The sequence below is a fragment of the Chiloscyllium plagiosum genome, chromosome 9, assembly GCF_004010195.1.
Source record: "Chiloscyllium plagiosum isolate BGI_BamShark_2017 chromosome 9, ASM401019v2, whole genome shotgun sequence".
Classification (NCBI taxonomy): Eukaryota; Metazoa; Chordata; class Chondrichthyes; order Orectolobiformes; family Hemiscylliidae; genus Chiloscyllium; species Chiloscyllium plagiosum.
The window spans coordinates 56,410,009-56,435,312 of record NC_057718.1 but is presented as its reverse complement, the minus strand read 5'-3'; the positions used below and the strand labels follow the sequence as shown (position 1 = coordinate 56,435,312).

The 25,304-nt window shown below is 40.4% G+C and overlaps 2 protein-coding genes across 6 annotated transcripts in view; one reads left to right on the top strand and one right to left on the bottom strand.

The window, feature by feature from the left end:
* prorsd1 (prolyl-tRNA synthetase domain containing 1) overlaps nucleotides 1-1,534 on the bottom strand; it is a 27,059-nt gene extending 25,525 nt beyond the window's left edge. Inside the window, exon 1 of one of the 2 annotated variants that reach the window (XM_043695989.1) lies at nucleotides 1,406-1,534. The gene's annotated coding sequence lies outside the window, so the exon portion shown is untranslated. Of the gene's footprint in view, nucleotides 1-1,296; nucleotides 1,347-1,405 lie in introns of those variants that run through there. The other variant, XM_043695991.1, reaches the window with a different exon arrangement.
* Nucleotides 1,535-1,677: 143 nt separating this feature from the next.
* The window catches only part of mtif2 (mitochondrial translational initiation factor 2), a 50,433-nt gene continuing 26,806 nt past the window's right edge, over nucleotides 1,678-25,304 (top strand). Inside the window, exons 1-5 of one of the 4 annotated variants that reach the window (XM_043695984.1) lie at nucleotides 1,678-1,771; nucleotides 6,500-6,703; nucleotides 14,434-14,545; nucleotides 16,167-16,338; nucleotides 18,437-18,597. In XM_043695984.1, the coding sequence (XP_043551919.1) occupies nucleotides 6,506-6,703; nucleotides 14,434-14,545; nucleotides 16,167-16,338; nucleotides 18,437-18,597 (643 nt within the window). In that variant the 5' untranslated portion in view covers nucleotides 1,678-1,771; nucleotides 6,500-6,505. The other 3 variants (XM_043695983.1, XM_043695985.1, XM_043695987.1) reach the window with 3 other exon arrangements.

Below are 25,304 nucleotides of genomic sequence, written 5' to 3'. Positions count from 1 at the left end.
GACTGGGACAACACATCTATCCTGGGACAGGCTAAGCAAAGACATGCCAGAGAATTCCCAGAGGCCTGGCACTCCAACCACAACGTCATAAACAAACACATAGATCTTGATACCATCTATTAACCCCTCAGAAAACGAACAGGAAATGACATCACCACAAACCCCAGGAACCCCATCCAGGACAAACATATAAATAGAAAGCAGGAGATAACAGCTTCCCTTCACTTGGAGGTTGCCACTGATGATGTTACCTAGCCAGGTAATGAAACGTCTGGATATCAAACCTACAGTTCAGTGAGCAAACCTACACCCTAAACCTCAACCTGAGCTACAAACCTTGCAATAGCAAATCTTCACGGTCATAGTTATTTTTCTAAAACATATTACTGGACTATTTAACTGCAAAAAGGAATCACAGCCAATCCTGATCACATAATACACTTAGTTATATGTCACCTTTCATGTTCACAACACATACCAAGCACTTTAAAAGACAATTAAGTATTTTTGAAATGTAGGTAACTTGAATGTAACAAATATAGCTGTCAAATTGTACACAAGTGTCCTACAAAAAAGTCATGTGATAATTAAAGGTAATCCATTTTTAGTGATAAATTTTGGTCAGTACGGCAGGGAGAAACCCTCTGCCATCTTCAAAATTATTCTTTTATAATAATGAGAGAGCAGACAAAACAAGGTCTCATCCAAAAGACAACACCTGCAATAATCCAGCACTCCTAATACATGTCAACCTTGACATTCAAACTCAAATGGGACTCGGATCTCCAATTTCTTTGTAGAGTGGGCTACCAACTGAACCACAACAGACAATCCTACAAAAGCACTTTTACCACAGGTTGCTCGATTGGTAGTGGACCTAATTCACTTCCCAAATTAATAGAAGTGAAATCTAATTCACTTCCCAAATTAATAGAAGTGAAATCTTATAGTAGTATCTTTCATATATCCCCAAAAAAAACTGATTAAATTCGTAGTCGATAAAGTGTGGCGGTGGAAAAAGCACAGCAAGTCAGGCAGCATCCAAGGAGCCTTCATCAGCATTTGCAGTCCGCACTATCTCCTGATTAAATTCGTATCCAGTTTGAAATAAAATTAGAATAGTTTTCAACTGAGAAGCTCAACAAAATTAATTTTTAAATTATATTTTTCCGATTTGTTTAAATGCAAATAGAATCACAGAACAGTTAGGAAGGCCATTTGACCTAACACCTGTTCTGACCCTATGAAGAAGCAAGTAACGCAGTGTTACTCTTTGCCTTTTCCAGGTTGCTTTACATTTTGTCTCCTCTTCAGTGCAATTTCCTTTCGAAAGGCTCGCCTATCTCCACGACACCTTTGGGCAATGCAGTCCACATCCTAAACAATTTATACGTGAAAATATTACCTCTTACCACCTGGCCTTCGTGTAATCGGAACTGTTTGTAATTTAAGAATTTATTTTTTTTATAAATGCTTGTTCCAGCTAACATGCACTTGTAACATTAGTTCTCTAGGGACGAGGATTACACATGATTGACCTAAGGGCTAATTATAATGCGCGGGTTACTCTCCGTTACTAAAATAGTGATCAGTCACAGCTATCGACTATGTTCGCCTCGGCTACGGACTACTTTACTAAGATGGCCATTCAAATCGGTTGTGGGCTACGGGCTCCTTTAGTAAGATGGCTGCACATGCGGCATCGGCGGTTTCCTGTCGCTTGGCATTGTGGGAACTATAATGGTGGCTTCCACAGTTTGAAGACTGTCAGGTACGACAGCAAATAAATTCTTAATTAATGTGCCCTGAATGGTCGATTATCAGCCGAACTTTGGTTAGCGGTGGAGATTGTTCATACCGGTTTGGGACTGTAAGGATATGTGTTTTTTTTTGTGAGTTGTGTGTACTCACTTTAAGTAAAGGTTATCCCATCGGTTTTTTAAAATGAATTTTCTGTCTTCTACTCGTATAGTGATAATTCTAGTGATGTCACCCAGAAATTTAAGCTGAAGTTCTGGGGACATGGGTTCTGCCATGTCAACTATAATGAAAAACTAGTTTAATGGTGGTTATGAATCTCACTGATGATCCAAAGCATTGCTGTAAGCTGCAGAAGTGTTGACTCCTTGAAATCCTCTTTACTAACAAATTGCTAAATGTGTCATAATCGGGAGAGCTGTCCCACAAACTAATCAAGCAAGTCATTCTTACACCACCATCATTATATTTTGGTATGTGCTGTCTGACTGGCAGGAAATAACAACCAGTGATGATACAGTATTGTGCAGTCAGAAAAGAGTTGCCCTTGGAGTCCGAACAGACCAATGAAGACTCCAATGGTATTTGGTCAAACCTCTTGGAAGAAGTATTGACACTTGTAAGGGCACAGAATGCACTCTGGAAAATGTCAACATCCATCACCAAGTGTGGGTCTGTAGAGCTGGCTGAGTCCTAAAGGACATAGCTGCTACACTGGATCGTGGCAGGTGGTGAGGGAACCAACACAAGGGAAAGCCAACTTGACTTCCTGACCAATGTTGTAACTGCATCTGACCATGACAGTAGGAACGACCACCCGCACAGTCCTTTTGATGATGTGAGTGTCATCTTCAAATTGAGGACATCCTCCCCCATGTTTATTGTCATTACACAGTGCTAATAATGGATAGATTCAAATAGACCTAGCATTTCAAAACTGCATCCATGAGGTGCTTTAGGATATCAGCAGCAGAATTGTATTCAACCTAATATCTCTATTTTAAATCAATATCATATAAAATGATAACCCAACATGTCCCCCTCCACATTTTATCCTCCAGCAGGTGGATGCCCCTGGTTAAAGGAAGAGTGCAGGAAGGCATATCAGGAGCAGAACCAGCCACATTTAACACTCAGGTGTCAGTCTGGTGATGTTGTTCCAAGATTCAGCATGCAAATCATCTCATGTTACAACATATGATAGACAGAGCTAAACTATCCTCCACCCAAAGAATCAGATCTAAGCTGTGCAGTGCTGCAGACAATTACACAATTGTCGATAATTGTGGAAAATACACAAAAATCTTTACTCTCCATGATGGGAGAGCCCAGCACGCCAGTGTAAAGTATAAATCTGAAGCATTTCCAATCAACTTCAGAGAGTTGCTAAGTGGATTTACTCCTTTAGTACTTAGTATCACAGATGCCAATCTTTAGCCAAGTTTATATATTCTGTTTAATATCAAGAGACATGTGAAAACGCTAGATATTTCAAAGGTTATGAAACCTGACAACATTCCAGTAACAGCTTTGAAGAGTTGAGCTCAGAACTTACATGCTCCTCCAGTACAGCTACAGCATGACATCTAGCCAACAATGTCAAAAATCAAGACAAATCTAACCTTGCCAATCACTGCCCTATCAGTCCACATTCAATAATCACCAAAGTTATAGAGGGAGTAATTGACAGTGCTATCAGGCACTTAGAGTCATAGAGTTATATAGTATGGAAACAGACCATTCAGTCCAATTCATCTACACGAACCAGATATCCCAATCTGCCCTATTTGCCAACATTTTGCCCCTATCCCTCCAAACCCTTTCTATTCATATACATAATTGTACACAACTCCACCATTTCCTCTGGCAGCTCGTTCCATACAAACACCATCCTCTGCGAGAAAGAATTACACCTCAGGACCTTTTTAAATCTTTCCCCTCTCACCTTAAACCTATGCTGTCTAGTTTTGGACTCTACCACCCTAGGAAAAGGACCTCAGCTGTGGGTAGGAATTCTGAGGTGAGTAACCTGCCTCCTAACTCCCCAAAATCTGTCCACCATCTACAAGGTACAAATCAAACTGAGATGGAATATTCTTCAATTGGCTGGATAAGTGCAGCACCAACAACACTTGAGAAGCTCAATGCCATACAGGATAAAACAAATCACTTTATTGGCCTCCCATCCATCACCTTCAGCATTCACTGTTTCCACCATCAATGCACGTTGACAGAAGTGTGTACCAATCACACGATGCATTGCAGAAATTCACCAAGGCTCCTTTGATAACACTTTCCAAACCCAAACCTACAATCTGGAAGGACAAGGCAAATACAAGAGAATACTGCCACTTGCATTTCCCTTCAAGCCACACATCATCCTCAGTCGAAACTATATTGCCACTCCTTCATGGTCTCTGGGGACCAATCTTGGAATTCTTTTCCAAGCAGCACTGTGGGCATATTTACCCCCATGGACTGTAGTGGCTCAAGAAAGCACCTCACTGCCAGTTGCTTCAGGGCAATTCGAGTTGGGTGATGCATGCTGGTATCTACTGAATCATGGCCTGTAAACAGTAAAATATCTAGTCCAACAAGCTTAACTTCCCCAAGGTGCCTCAATTTCAACCATTTTCCTGAACCAGCCTATTTCTCTACTTCCTCTCTGACTTTGTTCTCTGAGTTGATCTTATTCATGAGACCTATCTGTTACTCCCTTTACTTAATTTCCACCAAACCCTCAGGCATCTGACTACTTTGATATTGTTAGAAATTCACTGTCCACAGATATTGACCCACCCCAATAAAATTCTGTGATTAACACTCTCCCCTTGTAAATGTCCACCTTGACTGATGGACTCTTTGATTGTTTTTTGGTGTGCAAGGCTTGGCCATTTAAATACAATTTTTTTTCTCAGCTTTTTATGTGTGATGATTTAAAGATAATATTTAGGAATAGCATACATGCTGCTACCAGCATTACTGTGCAGTATCTGTGTCTTTCAGGGAAATATTATCTTCAATATAATATTTGTCCTTGAATTGATACCCCATCTCCTACTCACCCTTCCTCTCATTAGTTATCTTGTCTGCAACTTCATGTTTGATTCACTGTAATCAGGTTGTCACTCGGTTTCAAAAGTGTAACTGCCCTAAAGAAAAGCCAATTAACATATTAAATGGTGAAATGGTGCTTGCTGATTGATCTCAACTTCTCTGCAGCCTTCAGTCTGATTTATAACAGTATTCTTCTCCAAAATCTCTCCTTCATCATCCGGATGCTATTCATTCTCCTGCATCATACTGATGCAATTCTTCACTATATTCGTAGCCAGAGAATTACCTGTCATGAGATGCACCCATACCTTAATCTCTGGATTCCCAAAGACCAATGTTTTTCCTCTTTCTCTCATCTACTTGTCATCATCACTGAAAAACATCATGTCAGGTTCCACATGACACTGATGATCAGCAGCTCTATCTCTCCACCACCACTCCCAAACACTTTATGGTTTCTGATTTGCCACTCAGCTGACCGACGTGCAGTGCTGGGTGCAGAAAACATTTCTCCCTGTCAAATGTTGTGAAAGTGAAAACCATAATTTGCACCATGAAGTTTGCTCCCTAGCCACTGATCTTTCTTCCTGACTGTAGCTGAACCAGTATGTTTGCAACCTTTGTAATGTTTTTGACCCTGAGGTTAACTTCCAATGACCGATCCACTCTATGCTACCATGATTATGTCTCACACTTATAAATGCCAGAGAATATTGTCCCATTCTATTCATCTGCTCTCATTGATAGCCTTCTTTTCTCAAGTCAATTGGATAAAGATTGCAATAATCAAGTCTAGTGGAAATTAACATAGAGAATTGAGTGTTTTGGCAGTAGAATTGCTGCAGCAGGGCAAGGTCTGTTGATGTTATGAAGCCAAATGGTATTATGGTATCCAATGGTACACATATGTAGAAACACTTGAAATGTTGAAGCTGTCTTTGTTGGGGGATTGAAAAGACTTGAAGGTCTTTAAAATATAATATGGGACAGAAAAGATTGAAATAGAATATTTCAGTAATTGAGGATTTTCAAATATTGGGGAAAATACACTTAAATGCAAGATATTTAAAATAGAAAATAGAAGAAACTCTTTTCACAAAGGGTTGTGGTGCTTTGAAATGTAATAAGAGTTAATCGTTGAAACGTTAACATTTAAGTTGATCTATTTTCTGGGTCACAACTGAGAGTGCAATGTAAGCAGGGTGGCAGATCCTGGCAGGAGAAACCAGAACACACTCCTGTTTCACATTAGAAGTCATCTTAATTCCACGACTTAGTTCCTATATGCTTTCATTCCTCTTTCCTTGCACACTTGTTAGCTGAATTTCATCTTGAAGTGAACAAGCAGAGATTTGGTAGATCTGTCCAGACCAGATATCAATCCTGGGATTATTGTGGTGTTTAGAGGTGAAGGTTTTGTGCCTTAACCATTACGTTTATCTATTAAATTAACAATTTGAATGCACATATTTTAAAAATATGATAGTAACAGTTCTGGTACGTTGTTTAATGTAAAATGTAGCGTTATTGAACAAGAATGCTTGCTTTGATGTACCTTTGATTTCTTCAGTGTACCCCCAAAGTACTTTAAAACAAATGACATAAACATTTTATGAATATCCTTTTAAAACATTGTCAATATCGACAGTCTTAATGATTTTTAATAAAAAAAAATTATTTGCAGTTGGTGATGATGATAAGACGTTTGTTGTTCAGACTGAAGCCTGCAACGTGGAAGCAGTGTCTCCATGAGATTCATACTCTGAGATGGAGAGATACTCATGATCTGCAGCTACGCTCAAGTCTGGTTACCTGGGGGCAAAGCTGGTTACCTGGGAGCATCAACAAATTCAACCTGCCACTTAATAGGCTTTTAGCAACTAAAAGGGTAAGGTGGTTTATTATAGTTTTTGGTCAAGTGATAGTTTGACTCTGACTTACTACCATGAAAATAAGATGATTGAACTGGTTAATTCTAGCTTTGTTTTCAGATGCTGTTAAGTTTTATTTTTTAAATTGTGGGATCTGGACTATATTAAATTTAATTTCCAACCATATATTCACTCTATACAATTATGATTACATTTTACTCTTTTATAAATGCCAGAGAATATTGGTCCATTCTATTTAGTCTCCAATCAATCTAGTGAAGATTGCAATAGTCAAGTCTAGAGGAGACAAAGCTAGAGTTGAGTGTTTCAATAGCAGGATTGCTGCAGCAGGGCGAGGTCGAAGTATGTAGTATTGTGTGGTGTGCAAATATACATATGTGTAGAAACACATGAAATATTGGTGATTTTTTTTTGTTAGGAGATTGAGTGGTAGTTGTAGGCATCTATGCTAATTTACATTTTCTGAAATCAATGAAATAATAAATATTTTCTGCTTCCCACTCAAGTGCAAAAAATCTAATTCATTTTGCAGTTGATCCAATTAATTTGATCAAAATTCCATTTTCCAGTTAGTTACGTAGTGAGGAGTTAGGAATTGTAAGTTATACTTCAGTTATGACTAAATTACATTGCAGTGGGAGAACATCCATATAACTATGCAAGTGGTAGCATTGCAAATTAATTGTATTTCCGTACTAATTCAACTATCTCTGTAGATAACTCATATATAGTTGATCTCTTCTATCTGTGCAAAGAACACAGATGAAGCACACAATAACATGAAGTTTACCAAGTTGGCATGAAACAATCTAGAACTCATTATTGTTATATTAGGAAGGTGAGCAACCACTAGGCTGAAAGGTTTGGTACTACATGCATGTCAGAGAAAATCAGAGTGATTATATCTTGGAACTGTCGGAGCTACACTAGTGAGAGCTACAGTGCTTAACAAATTAATCAGAAATCCTATTTTGCTTAAATCAACCACAGATTGCTATTCATTACAGAGAAATGATTGCAGAATGACCAAAGTTGATAAGTAAGTAGTGTGAAACTTGATAAGCAAAATGGAAAAGGAGGCCCCAAGTAAGAAAAATGGAATAACGGCAGTGCAGAGAAAAGATTTTATCTTGGAACATCAAGATGTAAAATCAGCTTGGGTGGAGCTAAGAAACACCAATTGGCAGAAAACACTGGTAGGCATAGTTTAAAAGTCTTCTAAAAGTGGCTGTAATGTTGGGCAGAGTAAATTTCAGAACATTAAAAATGTGTATAGCAAGGGTAAAACAGTATTCACAGAAATTTAATTTTCATATGGACTCTGCAAAACAAATTGGCACTAATAATTTAGGAGATGAAGTCATAGCATACAAATTGTTCTTTTTTTAATATTGGGAGGAACCAAACAACAGGAAATTTCAGATCTTGAATTGTGTGATGAAAAAGGTTTCATTAATAACTGTTCAGTAAAGGGACCTTTAGGGAAGAATAGTCATGCACAGCTGTATTGTTGATTTTGAGAGTTGTTTGAGTGTGACACTAGGGTCTTGTGTCTGAACAAGTCAGGGTATAAATTGAGAAAATAGGCTGATTACTGATAAGAGAAGTAAGTCAAAGATTTGGAGGATTTTAAAATCCAGTAAGGGTTTCGAAATTGATAGTAAACGAGGAGGTTTGTAAAAGTTTTAAGAAGTGGAAGGTACGTGGGTTCGTTAGAAACAGAAACTAGATAAATTATAATGGTGAATAAGGAAATGACATTTAGAATTATCAGAATAAGATCAGACAAACTCATGGCACATTTTTTAAAGGAAATTATATTTTACAAATTTCAACCTTTTGAGGCTGTCAAGTAAATAGGAAGGAAATAGTGCATTGGCATTTTGAGCAAATATTTAATACAGTACTTCGTAAGGATTTTACGAAACATTAAACCTCATGAGATTGAGATTACATAATACCATAGTTTAAAGATAGATAAAAGGACAAAAAAAAGAGTGAGAATTCAATTGGCAGGATTACAACAAAGATAAATGATTGGATTTGTCAGTTTGAAATCTTTAGAAGTGTTTAGATGAAGAAGCTGAGTGCAGTGATTCCAAGGAGAAAGTGAGGACTGCACATGCTGGAGAGTCAGAGTTGAAAGGGGTGGCACTGGAAAAGCACAACAGGATAGGCAACATCCGAGGAGCAGGAGAGTCAATGTTTTGGACATAAGCCCTTCATCAGCAATGTGGAGGGGGAAGGGGGGTAAGAGATAAATCTGGGGGTGGGTTTGGGGCTGGGGGAAGTTAGGTGGGAAGGTGAAATGTAGATGTAGGTGGCTGGTAATTGTGACAGGTTTAGATTAGATTCCCTACAGTGTGGAAACAGGCCCTTTGGCCCAACAAGGCCACACCGACCCTCCAAAGAGTAATCCACCCGGACCCATTTCCCTCTGGCTAATGCACCTAACACTACGGGCAACTTAGCATGGCTAATTCATCTAACCTGCACATCTGTGGACTGTGGGAGGAAACCGGAGCACCCGGAGGAAACCCACGCAGACACGGGGAGAATGTGCAATCTCCACACAGGCAGTCACCCAAGGCTGGAATTGAACCCGGGTCCCTGGTGCTGTGAGGCTACAGTGCTAACCACTGAGCCACCGTGCCGTGGGGAGGAAGATGGACAGGTCAAGAGGGCAGTGCCGAGTTGGAGGGTTGGATCTGGGATGAGGGGAGATTTGGAAACTAGTGAATTTGACATTAATGCTGTGTGGTTGAAGGGTTCTGAGGCAGAAGAGGCGTTCTTCCTGCAGTTATTGGGTGGTTTGGATTTGGCAGTGGAGGAGGCCTAAGACTTATGTGTCCTTGGGGGAGTGGGTGGGAGAATTGAAGTGATCGACCATAGTGCAGTGGAGTTGTTTGGTGCGTGTCCCAGAGATGTTCCCTGAAACTCTCCACGAGTTGGTGTCCTGTCTCCCCGAGGAAGAGGAGGCTGTATCGAGTCAATGGACACAGTAGATGAGGTGGGTGAATGTGCAGGAAATCTCTGCTGGATGTGAAAAGATCCGTGAGGCCTTGGATGCAGGTTTTACACCTCTTGCAGGGGCAAGGGAAGGAGGAGAGTGGGTTCGTAGAGGATGTGGACCTAACAAGGGAGTCACTGGGAATGGTCTCTGCGGAGTGCAGATAGGAGTGGGGAGGGAATGAATCCAAGTTTGCTGACAATGTAATGTTGGTTAGAGAAGCAAAGAAGTTGGGTTTGCTTCAAAGGGTAAGTGATCAGACTAGAACAAGGTAAATGGAATAAAATATGGGTAAGTGTAAAGTTATCCACTTTGGAAATAAAGATATAAGCGGAGAATACTTTAAATTGTCAGTAGTGACTATTTGAACAATATCCAAAATATTACAGAATAAGAAAAAACATGATCTTAGTGAAGTCATAGAGATGAACAGCATGGAAACAGACCCATCCATCCAACTCGTCCATGCCAACCGGACATCCTAAATTACCCTAATCCCATTTGACAGCACATGGCACATATCCCTCTAAACACCTCTTATTCATATACCTATCCAGATGCCTTTTAAATGTTGTAATTATACCAGCCTCCACCATTTCCTCTGGCAGCGCATTCCATACACACACCACCCTCTATGTGAAAAAGTTGCCCCTTAGGCCCCTTTTAACTCTTTCTCCTCTCACCTTAAACCTATGCCCTCTAGTTCCAGACTCCCCCGACCCCAAGGAAAAGACCTTGTCTATTTACCATACCTATGCCCCTCATGATTTTATAAACCTCTATAAGGTCACTCCTCAGCCTCCTTTTCTTGCAGATCCCGCACCTTTACATACAGGGAACAAAAGACAAAGATTGTAGGGAGAAGAGATTTGAAGGGCCAAATTGCCTACTAATTCTCTTTACTTTTTAATGCTCTTATTCAAATGAATCGTCTCAGTTGACATTTTGTATATTTATTTCTTATCTGCCTTGTATGTTTCCCCTTTTGTAATATTCAGGGATGTTGGGATATTAAAAGCTGACATCTTCCCTATTTAACTTTGCAGTTTAAAAAAGGCTCTTGTATGCAGAGTACAGGCTTCAGAAATAATAACCAATATATATACTTCTTGCAAAGAAAGGGAGATTGAAGAGTGTAAGGATGAACACAAAATTAGAATCAAATATATGAAAGGTGCAGATGAAAATTAATGGTTGGAAAATCAACAAAGCTGCATGATATTAGGGTTGATGTTCTATTTAGTACTAGAGACACTTACCTGCCCTCAACCTCTTTACCCCTGGCTCCTACTGTGATACTGACCACCTCAACCTGTCCACCCCTCTCATCCACTCTAACCACTCCTCCTCACAAAGTACAGCCCTCCCTTCCCTCCACTCAACATCACTATTAAATCAGCGGATAAGGCGGAGCATACTGGTAGTTCGGCACACCGACCTCTACACCACTGAAGCCAGGAACCATCATGTGAATAGACCTCCTCCTACCGCCTCCTTGATCACGACCTTATGTCCCATCACCAAACCATCATCTTCTAGACCATCCACATCCTCATCGCCTCAGGGGAGCTCCCATCTACAGCCTCGATCCTCATAGTTCTGCAACCCCACACCACTCGGTCCGACCTCTTACCCAAAATCCACAAACCTGACTGCCCTGGTCGACCTATCATTTCTGCCTGCTCCTGTCCCACCAAACATATATCCTCATATCGCGACACTGCCCTGTCCCCCTTGGTCCAGGAACTCCCCAGGTGCATTCAAGACACCACCCACGTCCTTCACCTTCTCCCTGATTTTGTTTCCCCAGCCTCCAATGCCTCATCTTCATCATGGACATCCAGTCCCTATACATGTCCATCCGCCATGGGGAAGGCATCCGTTTCTTCCTTTCCCTCTGACCCAACCAGTACTCCTCCACTAATGCACTCATTCGATTGGCGGAACTTGTCTTCATCCTCAACAACTTCTCCTTCAAATCCTCCCACTTCCTTCAGACCAAAGGGGTAATGGCACCCACATAGGCCCCAGCTATGCCTGCCTTTTCATAGAATATGTGAAACAGTCGATGTTCCACAGTTACACTGGCACCATCCCCTGCCTTTTCCTCCACTACATTGATGATTGTATCGGCTCCACCTCGTGGTTGAACAGTTCATGAACTTCACTAACACATTCCACCCTGACCTTAATTTCACCTGGACCATTACAGACAACGCCATCCCTTTCCTGGACCTCTCTGTCTCTGGCGACCGACTCAACACTGACATCTATTTAAAACCCATCGACTCCCACAGCTACCTGGACTACACCCCCACCAATAAAAATGTTATCCCTTACTCCGAATTCCTCTGCCTTCACTGTATCTGCTCCCACCAGGAGCAATTCCACTTGAAGAAATCCCAGATGGTCTGTTATTTCAAGGACCGCAATTTCCCCTCCCAGATGATCAACAATGCCCTGCAACACATCTCCTCCACTTGCTGCACCTCCGCCCTTGAACAGTACCCCCTCCAACCACAACAAGGATAGAACTCCCTGTCCTCACCTTCCACCTCACCAATTTCCATACGCAGTGCATTATCCTCAACTATCAGCCCCACCTCGTTTCCAAGCGGTGGTTGAACAGTTCATCAACTTCACTAACACCTTCCACCCTGACCTTAATTTCACCTCAACCATTATGGACACCTCCCTCCCTTTGCTGGACCTCTCTGTCTCTGGCAACTGACTCAACATGGACATCTATTTAAAACCCACTGGCTCCCACAGCTATCTGGATTACACTTCCTCACCCCCCTCAGTAATGGATACAGCGCATTATCCTCTGCTATTTCCGCCACTTACAATTAGACCCCACCCTTATCTGCATTCCACAAGAACCATTCCCTCCTTGACTCCCTTGTTAGGTCCACACCCCGCTCATGAACCCACCCTACACATCCGACACCTTCTCTTGCCCCAGCAAGAGATGTAAAACCTGTGCCCACACCTCCCCCTTCACCTCCATCCAAGGTCTCAAAGAATCTTTTCACATCTGGCAGAGATTTTCTGTACGTCCAAACATCTCATCTACTGTGTCCATTGCTCTCGATGTGATCGTCTACACATTGGGGAGACAGGTCACTAACTCATGGAATGTTTCAGGGAACATCTCTTGGACACATGCACCAAACAACCCCACTGCTCTGTGGCCGACCACTACAACTCCGCCAAGCACGTGCAAGTCCTGGGTTGCCTCCACCACCAAATCCAAGCCACCCGATGACTGGTGGAACAATGCCTCATTTTTCGCCTTGGGACCCTTTAACCACACGTCGTCGACCTCAACTTCACTAGTTTCCAAATCTTCTCTCCCCTCCCCCACCTCATCCCACATCCAACTCTCCAACTCAGCACTACCTCTTGACCTGTCCTACCTGTCCATCTTCCTTTCCCACCTATATGCTCCACCCTCCCCACTGACCTATCACAATCAACCCCCACCTGCACTGACCTATCACCTTCCCAGCTAGCTTGCCCTCACCCTCCTATCCTCCTATTTATCTCTCAACCTCCGCCATACACACGCACGCACGCACACACGCACACACACACACACACACACACACACACACACACCCCCCTGATGAAGGGCTTATGCCCGAAATGTTGACTGTCCTGGTTCTCAGATATTGCCTGACCTGCTGTGGTTTTCCAGCACCTTTCAACTCTGATCTCCAGCATCTGCAGTTCTCACTTTCTCCCAGGCTTGATTTGTATCTACTGGAGTTGAAAATAAGAGGCACTTTGATTGAAACTAATAAGATCCTGAGGGGTTTTGATAGTGCGCATGTGGAAAAGATATGTCCTCCTTGGGGAATCCAGATGTAGCACAGTCACTATAAAAAATAAGGAGATTTCCACTTAAAACATAGGTGAGGAAATTTTCTTTTTCGTGAGTGGGGGGGATCTCAACTCTTTGGAACTTGACTTCAAAAGGCAGTAGAAGCAGAGTCTTTGAAAATTTTTAAGGTTAATATAGATTCTTATTGAGCAAGAGATTGAAAGTTTAATAGGAAAGGGTGCATATGTGGAGCAATCAGCCATGATTTTGTTGAATGACAGAACTGACTTGAGTCGAGTGGCCTACTTCTCCTCGTTTATGTGTACTCTCGGTATTGTATTGAAGTAATGTCAGTTCTGCGATAACATGGTAGTTCCATTCTTGTGCAATGCTGCTTTATAAGAAAATCGTGTAATAGCAGCACCATTTAATCTAATGGGGCTGGAATCGCATAATAACTAATACACACTTTAAAAGTTCGCACTTTAGAAACAATGTTCCCAAGTCATCAATCATGTTAACAAAATATGTTACAGCAGAACGACCCAAAATAACTAGATTGCAGCTTGGTCTCAAAAGTATTAGCAATAAATGGTTCCATTCATATTTAAAGTTACTCACGGAGACAATAGTTTTAAATATAAAACACAGCCATCAATGGTTATTATATTTTGGTGGTGGCAAGTCAAAACATTCTTGATTTTTAAAATATTCTGTCCTCTTTTGAAGTTATCTCATGCTGAGGATGTAATTTTTCATTTTCCAGACTTGAAACCATAATCAAATGGAGGGGCTGACTCTCCAGTGCAGTATTGATATCCTCCGGTTTATTGTGTGTACATACTTTTACAAATTTATTCTTTTGTAAATTCCTGTTTCTCTCATTCAAGCAAGATAAGTGTAAGATTGCTCCAAAGAAGCAAAAGCAAGTGAAAAAAGAAGTGGAGATAAAGCAAAAGATGACTGTCACTGAACTTGCAGAAGCAATGGATAAAGATATAGGTAAGTATATAGTAAACGTAGTTAAACCCGCCAAAACACTAAATATAATATGCTTATGGAATGTATTGGAACAAAGCCAGTAAGGAGTCACTCTTGTTCAGTGTTTTGTGAAATCATTGAGTCATTTCTACCATCTCAAGTATTTTACAAATCCCTGGCCTGTCGAAATTTCTGAATGCTTATGCCAGCTTAGTCTTGTGATGTTGCTGACAGTTCTTCAGATTTCAGTTACTTTCTCTGAAGTAGTACTTGCAATTGTTTGGGATTTTATACTGTTGCGGATAGCCCAGAGGAACTGAGGTTGAGGTTATAAATTTCTATATGTCGACCTATTTAGTAAATAGAAAGCACAGAGTGGAAACAGTATGTGCTAATTATAACTTTGACAAACTTCAAACAAATGTTAAACAGGTAAGTCAAGTAAATCATAGATTATGCAGCTCCTAGAATTCAGTTTTATAGCACCATGGATTAACTATTCTTGGACAGAATGATGCATGAGTGACAAAACACAGTATTTACCCCAATTTTAATATATTTGTTGTTTCATTACAATGCTTTCAGGGTTAAAGTCAGGTTCATAAAGACAAATTACTCAGTCTGAATGATGCAAATATAACACTGGTGTATAAGTCAGTAAAGTGTTCAGCTGCTATTAACTTATGTCTAATTTTGTTTATCTGATGGCTTTATTTCAAACGGAGCCTTGTAATGTTCTGTTAGGATACATTTCTTACTAATTTGACTCTGGGAAAGAAGTAATAAAGTGTGCATATTTTGATGTACTTTGTTCCTGGTCAGATGTTAACAGACACCACAGGTATGCTTTAAGCACCTTCTACAATTATCAGTGAAGCAGAAGGCACCATAAATATTATCAAACAACTCTATCCCGAATGCAGTTTTATTTTATTTTGTGTCATTTTTTTTGAGGAGGAATGATATTGTGCTGCGTTTTGCTGTAAAGTATTGTATTGCTTTTATTGCTATAGGTCTGTTTACAATTGATAAAATGGATGTTCAGCTTGAGAATCTCTCAAAGATTCCTCTCTCCTCCTCTCCAACCCTCTTCTGTTATTAGTGCAGTCAGACTTTTTGGCCACTAATTAGTCTTGTACGAGCCATCAACTGTTTCTTTTAACCCAGCGAAGCTATTTAGGTAAGGCCCTAGAAATTCTAAACTTCGCCCTAATTTGAAATTCTGTTGTGCTGATGTGGTAATACCTTCAGCTGCAGTCCCACTGCTTTAGACTTTAGGAAACATTTCCTCGCAATTTACTTAAAGATAGCTTTTGACATGACAACAATTGTTGGTGAGGAGTCTGGGGTTGAGACACCCAGAGGAACATTCCTCTTTCTCCCGGCTAAAAGGAAACCATTTAAGCAGAATTAAATAATTTACCTCGACCTCCTCTGACCCTTGATCATATCTGCTGCAATCTTTCCATGAATTAGGCAATGTCACCCCAAATTAAAATCCTACTGATATACAGCTGATTGCTATTGGACTCTGAATTTCCACATCAATCCATATGGTAAGTGGCCTTACTTCTTCCAAAAGACATTGTTCTTTCTACACTTACTGTTACATATTCACGTCATAATTTCTTTCTGAATATAGATCATGTATTTGAGGCTCTACTCCACACAAATATTGACATAGACTCCATTGAACAGGATTTGCTCTTAGATGAAAAATGGATTAAAGAGGTTATAAAGAAATCTGGAATGAAATTTAAGTGGGCAAAACTTGCAGAAGAAAAAGTGAAAGAAAATAAAGATGCGGTGAGGAGGTAGGTTATGTGTTTAATTTGCATATAATCAGACTAGAATGGTTATGCTTAATATCTTGGTAAAATATCAATATATTTACACAGAAAAAAATCATGCTGTATTGAAACATTTCATCTATCTATTCTGTGCAAATTAAATCTAACCACATTCGGAATATTTAATACAGATAAGGCTGGAAGGACCACCAAGCATCAGCCTAGGCACCAGATGCAATGAACCTGACCCACTTGATCCTACAAACTCCTTCTCAGTAATATCTGAATTCTTGGCCAAGTAATGGGATATTGTCCCACAAACTAGTTAAGCAACAGTCTGACATATACATATTAACTGAATTATGCATTGCTGCCAATGTCTCAGGTTCCAACATTGCCATCTGTGTGAGTTCCTGTTCCATTGGGTAAGACAAACAATTCCAGCATAGTGGTCGGACAGGAATGGTCCTGGTACTTCTTAACATTAATTTCAGATCATACAATCCTCATGGAATTAGGTCAAACAAAGATAAAGAAGCTTCCTACTGATTACCACATACAACATTCATGTATGTGGAGGAGCCAGTGTTGGACTGGGGTGGATGAGGTTAAAAAAAATCATGCAACACCAGGTTATTGTCCAACAGGTTTATTTGAAAGCACTAGCTTTTGGAGCACTGCTCCTTCATCAGGTAGTTGTCGAGCAAGGCCATACAACACAGAATTTATAACAAAAGATTACAGTGTCGTTCAACTGAAATGATATATTGAACAAACCTAGATTGTTGTTAACACTTTCATCTTTTAGAATGGGTTGCAGGTTTCGGTTTATTAATATCTAAATCCCAGAACTTCTTTTATGTCACATTCTTGATATAACTTAAGGTTTTATAAAAAAAAGGTGACATTTCAGCTAAGACAATGCATTAAAGGTGTGAGGTTAAAGTCTGTCTATATCCCAATTTTGAGTCAGACTGATGCTGTTTCCAAAGTGGGATTTACAAAATGTTACATTGGATTCACTCCCTGCATTGACTGCCTGCAGATTGTGCATTTTTTTAGCAAAATAGAATGTATATGCAAATACAAATTCACCCCACAGACTTATATGTGTGCAGTGCAAGAGAGACAGTGAGTGTGTGCATGTGAATGTGAGTGCATGTGAGAGAGTGTGTGTTTGCATGTGTGCAAGCTTGAAAAAGTGTATGTGTAAATGTGATGGAGTGTAAGCCTGTGAAAGGGGATGTGGAGGGTGTATGTGTTTGTGTAAGCTAGTGCTTCCAAATAAACCTGTTGGACTATAACCTGGTGTGTGATTTTCAACTTTCACACAGGTGGAGAAGCAGTCCCACTCTATGATGAAGATCAGGTGGGAGAAACACTGAAGATATGAAATAACACAGAATGTACTTTATTTGAGGGCCATCGGTCTCCCTCACAGAGTGACTTGTTAGCACTACGAATGCAGAGTTCACTGAGATCTGAATGACATAATTGCCAGACTTAGCCTGTGGCAAATGACAAGAGAACGAACAAAGGGAAAAGCCATTTAATCCTGTCTTGACCAGTCCGCCTGCCACAAATATATTATCCATGACAGTAATGGTAAAAAGTGGCTACCATGAGGTCTCTTTGAAAACAAAAGTCCTGTCTTCACACTGAGGGCACTCATAATCATGTTGTCTGGTACTACTACCATGCTAAATGTTATTAATTTGGAACAAGGAATGCTTCAAGAAACTCAGTGTTCTAAGTTGCTGCAAACGATCAGCAGCAGTCAAACTGTATTCCATTGCCATTTACAAACTAAATTAAAAGTAAAAAACTGCAAATGCTGAAAATCAGAAATAAAAAAAAAATGCTGGAATAACTCCATGGTTCTGGTAGTGCCCATGACAAAAGAAATAGAGTTAACATTTCAAGCCCAATGCAACTCCCTTTCAGAGTGTGACCTAAATCATCATTCTTTCTGGAAGTCTGTGCCCTATACCAGAGGGAAAAATATTGAATGTTCTCATTTTTCAAGATATTTTTTCAGAATGAGAACTGCTGAGAAATTGGTTAACGAAACATGAGATTTCATTTCCTTCCAAGGGAAATTCATTATGTATTTCTCTTTTAGGCCACCTTCAGATCCAGTTATGTTGGTTCCCAGGTCACCAGTGGTTACTATAATGGGTCATGTTGATCATGGAAAAACAACGTTACTTGACTGTTTGAGGAAAACCCAGGTTGCTACTATGGAAGCAGGAGGTATCACTCAACATATTGGAGCATTTCTTGGTATGTCTTGCATGCTTCTGTATACATGTCAGTATTATACCCGATAAATAATATTTTAATTAATCACAGGTTTTAAAAAGTATGCTGAATATATTTTCAGGAAAGTTTTATTTTGTTGAAGGTGTGCTTCTCTTTTGTTTTTTTTTGACATTCATTGGAATGTACGTAATGTGTCAGCTTTTTAATCATAGTCGTATTTTTCTAAAATACCATCCCTTAAATTTTGCTTTTCTGGTATTATCTGTCTGTCTTCTGTATATGTTATAGCTCTGCTGTAATTGTGACGATTGAAGTCAGTCCACAATCAACTGATTGGATAAACTGCTTGTTACCCATCATTTTCATTCAAATGGGAATTTCCTCAGTTCCTTGAAATGGATCTGAAGATGGGGTACAGGGAATTTTAAGGAAGTAAGCATTTGGTCAGTGTACTAAGTTCCCACTTCTGACAGATCATGCTGGAACTACTGATAACAACCCATGTGTCTATGGTAGTCAACCCATTTAAGGAAGTTAAGGGATTCTTTTATCATTTTTTTTCTGCAACAAAGCAATTCTGCCTGTGTAGCCCCCTGTCACCCCAGTGCCATATCAGCACCCCATCACCTCAAGAGGAAATAACTACACAGTTGGAGATTAGAAGCACATTAGGTCTCGAGACCTTTTGATATTTATCGACAAGAAATGACAAAGCCAATGTATTTCCATGTCAGATGCTTGCCACAGTGTAAGGAACTCCTGAGGGACTAATGTCTCTTTTTGTACAAAGACTGATGCTATACCAGCTACTGTCTTGATAGTATTGATATCTCCATTACTCCCCTCCTGGGTCTCAGTAGCAGTCTTTCGTGATGGTTGCTGACATTGTTCACAGTGTATCCATCTTTTGTCTTCAGAGCTTGTCTCATATCCTTTTGGACGGTGTTCCCAGAGGTGGGTGCTTAATTGGTCACGATATTGTGCCTGAAAATCTGCTACTCCTGTGCATTGTGCCAAGACCTGAAAATTGCCTGAAGCCCAGAATTGTTCAAATCATTCACAGTCCAAAAGATTTAGCCAAATGCCATTTGAGAGGATTCCTGATATGTATTTTTTCCTATTCTAATGCTTAAACTAGAAAGATTGAAATTTATATCTAAATTTTCCAGAACACCTCACTTCCTTCAATTATGTGAAGCTTGTCACAGAGTTTTAGTGTAACTCTAGGATAAACTTAACTAGTGAAAATTCAATCACAGTCTGTTTTCAGGTTAATGCCTGCTTTGATTAAATTCCATGGTCTCGCATGTATGTTATTGCCTGAAGACATTACCCCATTATTAATGCAAAAGATCTTGATTTTACACAGCAACTCATTTGTTGCTTCCATAATTACTCCTCTGATTCACATACAGTGAGTTATTTTTAAATGTAGTGATAGTTTGTAAAATGAAATTAGATGCATGTGTGACTTGGTGCTGATAAATGTTAAGTGATCCCAATAATCCTTATACTTAATATGAATGCAAACAATAGTCAACAAACCATGTACATTTTTCTACAAAGTAGTTTCTCCTGAATTATGTAATCTCTAATTGAAACTGATCATTGTATTGTTACTATACATAAAATGTATGGAAGTAAGCTCTGGTAAGTTTATTATAAAAATGACCACAAGGAACCTAAAGGAGTTTGATCTAAAATTAAATATGCATGTTCAGACCTGTTGAGTTGCATTTGAGCCCACCAGTTCTTTTTGCACTTTTCTTCCTTCCTGTTATTTTTTTCCTCTCTACATATCATGAGAAATGCAGGGTTACGGGGATAGGGTGGGTCTGGATGGGATGTTCTTCAGAGGGTCAGTCTGGATCGATGGGCCGAATGGCTTACTTCCACACTGTAGGGATTGTATGAATGCAGGGGTCAGTACTAAGTCTCATGTTTCTCGTGATTGAGATGAATAAATCAGAGTTTAAGTCATTTCCCCTAGATTTAAAAACCTCAGATACAGAACTTAGCTGAGTGATTGATAAGGAAGATAGTTGTAGACGATAAAAAGATATTGGTGCATTGGTAGGATGGGTAGGTAAGCAGCAAATATAATTCAAATATGTATAAGAGTGAGGTTACGTATTTGGGCAAGGTACACAAAGCAAAGGAGTACACGTTGTCTGGTTGAATACTGAGGAGTGTAGAGGAATAAAGGGAGCTTAGATGAGACTTCAGTTCATGTCCACAGATATTGATGGTGACAGGATAGGTAAATAAGGTAGTTAAGAATTTACTAAAGCATAAGTATAAGAACAGGCAGATCATGGAGAAACTGTGAAAGAAAGGAACACTAGTCAGAGCATAGCAGGAGCTCTGTTTTGGTTACTGGGTTACAGGGTGAATGTTGACACGAAAGAGATACAGAGGAGATTGTCAAAAATGGAGAATTTTAGCTATCAGAAGAGATTGGATAGATTTCTGTTTGGACCAGAGGAAGGAAAGAAGGCATTTTAATTGAAGTACATAAAATTGAAAGGCCTGGATAGATTAGATACAAATAAGCCATTTCCCTTTGTTGGCATAGATTTAAAGTAACTGGCAAAGAATTAAAGGAGAAATTAGATATTTATTTTGGCAAAGAGGATGTTGGGATATGGCACACTGTCTGAAAGCTTGTTGAAGGCAGAAACTGTCATCACATTTTAAAAACATTTTGGTCTGCATTTGATCAACTTTAACCTATAGGGATGTGAACCACGAGCTGGAAAATGGAATTATGCTGGATAGCTCTTTTTTGACAGACTTGCTAGCCTTAATTACCTCTTATTCAATTAATTTTCTGTTTCTATCCCTCCTGTCATGACTCTTTTATTTTTTCCATTTGAGTGCTCTACCTTCCCACATCCCTCCTAAAATTACAGCAGTAAATACAAGGCTATTGCCGTCATTGGTTTGACTTTGATTTGGTTAATTGCTGTCATATGTACCAAGATAGTAAAATGTATTGTGTTATGTGCTAACCAGACAAATCATATCTTATATAAGTTCATCAGGGTAATAAGAACACAAATGCGGAATGTAATGTTCCAGAAGCTTTGTAATCTTCTGCTGCTATTCCAGACTTGACTGTCTCCTTGATAAGCCCACAACTTTCTACAGTGCCTTTCCTGGCACCTTCTAAAGGCCTCATTGAGGTATATTGTCATATCCAATTCAGTCAGCCATCCTCCTGCACAGTTTGCCCTGTAGTTGCTCTCTAGCCAATCTATTCTTTGTCCAACTTATTCCTTTCATTGCTGACCCTGTGGATCCTGTCAATGGATAAACTCTGACCAAATATTCCTTAAGAGTGTTTGTTCACTTGTGAACAAGGCTCTTGCCATCAGTGGTTTGATTTTGGTTTGATTTATTGCTATCACATGTACTGAGATAGTAAAACGTATGGTGTTGTATGCTAACCAGACAAATCATACCTTACATAAGTTCATTAGGGTAGTAGAACATAATGCAGAATATAGTGTTACAGAGAAGGTGCAGAGAAAGATCAACTCTAATAAGTGAGAGGTCAATTCATAAGTCTGATAAAAGCAGGAAGAAACTGTGTTTTCAAACTTGCATCTTCTGTCCAATGAAAGAAGGTAGAAGAGAGTATAACCAAGGTGGAAGGGGTCTTCGATTATGTTGACTGCTTTTTGGAGACAGCGGGAAGTGTAGGCAGAGTCAATGGAAGGAAGGCTGGCTTTTGTGATGTGCTGGGCTGCTTTCACAACACTAATTTCTTACTGGCTTGGGTAGAGATTTACTATACCAAGCTGTAATGCATCCTGATAGGATACTTTCCATAGTGCATCTATAAAATTTGGTAAGAATCATTGTGGACATGCCAAATTTCCTTAGCCTTCTGAGGATGTAGAGGCATTGGTGTACTTTCTTGGCTGTAGCATTGACTTGGATGGACCAGGATAGATCATTGATATTTACTTTTAGGAATTGAAGCTCCCAAGCACCTACACCTCCGCACCGTTGATACAGACAGGATTGTATCCTCCACACTGTTTCTTGAAGTTGATGACCAGCTCTTTCGTTTTTCTGACATTGAAGGCAATATTGTTGTCTTTACACAATGCCCTAAGCTGTATATCTCCTTTGTGAACTCTGTCTCATCATCGTTTGAGATCCGACCCACTGCAGTGGTGTCATCAGCAAATTTGTAAATGGAGTTAGAGCTGAATTTGGCCACAAAGTTGCGAGTGCATAAGGAGTATAGTAAGGGGCTGAGTACACAGCCTTATGGGGCACCAGTGTTGAGCTTTATTGTGGAGGTGGTGTTTTTAACCATCCTTAGAGATCGTGGTCTGCAGGTCAGGGAGTCAAGGATCCAGTTGCAGAGGGGGAAGCAGAGTCCTAGGTCACAGAGATTAGTGATAAGTTTTGTTGGAATTATGGTGTTGAAGACAGAGCTAAAATAAATTAATAGGAGTCTGATATTTCAGATTAGACTAGATTCCCTACAGATTAGATTCCCTACAGTGTGGAAACAGGCCCTTCGGCCCAACCAGTCCACACTGACTCTCCGAAGAGTAACCCAACCAGACCCATTTCCCTCCAACTAATGCATCTAACACCAAGGGCAATTTAGCATGGCCAATTCACCTGGCCCGCACATCTTTGGACTGTGGGAGGAAACCGGAGCACCCGGAGGAAACCCACGCAGACACGGGGAGAATGTGCAAACTCCACACAGACAGTCACCCGAGGCTGGAATCGAACCTGGGTCCTTGGTGCTGTGAGGCAGCAGTGCTAACCACTGAGTTACCATGCCGCTGTGTCCTTGTTATCCAGGTGTTCCAGGGATGAGTGTAGGGCCAGGGAGATCGCGTCTGCTGTGGACCTGTTGTGATGATAGTTGAATTGTAGCGGATCAAGCCAATCTGGAAGGCTGGAGTTGATGAGTGCCATTACTAACTCTGAAGCACTTCACAATGATGGATGTCAGGGCCACTGGGCGGTAGACACTAAGACATTAAGGACCATGTGGAGACTCAACACGAAGGCCTGATCAGATGAAGAACAAACCCCCCCAGAGTGCCCGAGGCCACAACCAGTGCCATTGGATGCACCCACTTAGTTTCCGGAATGACAGACCATGCACTCTGAGTCCCAGGCCCAACCCAGAATCTGCCACTTAACCAATGAGTCTACTATGGATGATTGAGTTAATGCCATGGCTTTGACAGAAACCTGGCTAAGGAGCGATGAACCCTCTCTGTCTGCCCATCCCATCTACTATCCACCTTCTCTAGACATTAAAAGACCAAAAGAACTGTGGATACTGGAAATCTGAAACCAAAATAGAAACAGCTGGGAAATTTCAGCAGATCTGGCAGTATCTGTGGAGAGAAATCAAAGTTAATGTTTCAGGTTCAGTGACGCTTCTTCAGAATCGAGCCTTCTTCAGAACTGCTCTGGAGAAGGGTTACTGGACCTGAAACGTTAACTCTGACTTCTCTCCACAGATGTTGCTAGACCTGCTGAGATTTTCCAGCTATTTATGTTTCTGTCCAGACATCATGTGGCTCTTAGCAGTAAATTACTCCTTGTTTGCTCCAATTCACTGGCATGTATTCCTTCTTTTTGAATTTCATCTTGTTCCACCCTTTTCCTAAGTCCCTTCTATCTGCCACTAACCCAAATACCATAGGATATTACTTTTCAAGTTATATTCACAGCCTTCCTCACTCAACTTTGGTGATCTTAAACTTTATCTCAACTCGCTCAAAGAAGGATGAATTAGAAGGGTGTTTTGTAACCATATGTTTGAAAACTAATACTCTGCTTTCTGGTGATGTCATATGGAGACAGCAGGTAGATGAGAATATGAGATCAAGGATGTATCCTTGTAATCCACCAGAGGCAACAACTTGGGAGGGAATTAAAGCCATTACAAGTTATAGAACATAGAAGAATACAGCGCAGTACAGGCCCTTCGGCCCTCGATGTTGCGCCGATCCAAGCCCACCTAACCTACACTAGCCCACTATCCTCCATATGCCTATCCAATGCCCGCTTAAATGCCCATAATGAGGGAGAGTCCACCACTGCTACTGACAGGGCATTCCATGAACTCACGACTCACTGAGTAAAGAACTTACCCCTAACATCTGTCCTATACCTAACCCCCCCCCCCCCTTAATTTAAATCTATGCCCCCTTGTAATAGCTGACTCCATACGTGGAAAAAGATTCTCACTGTCGACCCTATCTAAACCCCTAATCATCTTATACACCTCTATAAATAAGTTAAATTATTCTAAATTCTGGTTCCTTTTGTTCATGCTTCATCTGTAGTATTTAAATAAATTCTGTTTTGTTTAAAGCTCAATGGTTTGACCAGGTGCATCACTCCTGGAATATCCACCATACATCTGCTTAAAAAAATTAAAAACGTTAGGGTCTGGGCTCCCTTCATAAAACATTTTAAGAGCGTCTGATCTGGTCTATAACAGATTGGTGGTCTGGCCTGGAGCCCCAGAGACATGTATTGGCCCTTCTCTGAATGAGGTAAAAACAATGACTGCAGATGCTGGAAACCAGATTCTGGTCAGTGGTGCTGGAAGAGCACAGCAATTCAGGCAGCATCCGAGGACAGGCAAAATCGACGTTTCGGGCAAAAGCCCTTCATCAGGAATAAAGGCAGAGAGCCTGAAGCATGGAGAGATAAGCTAGAGGAGGGTGGGG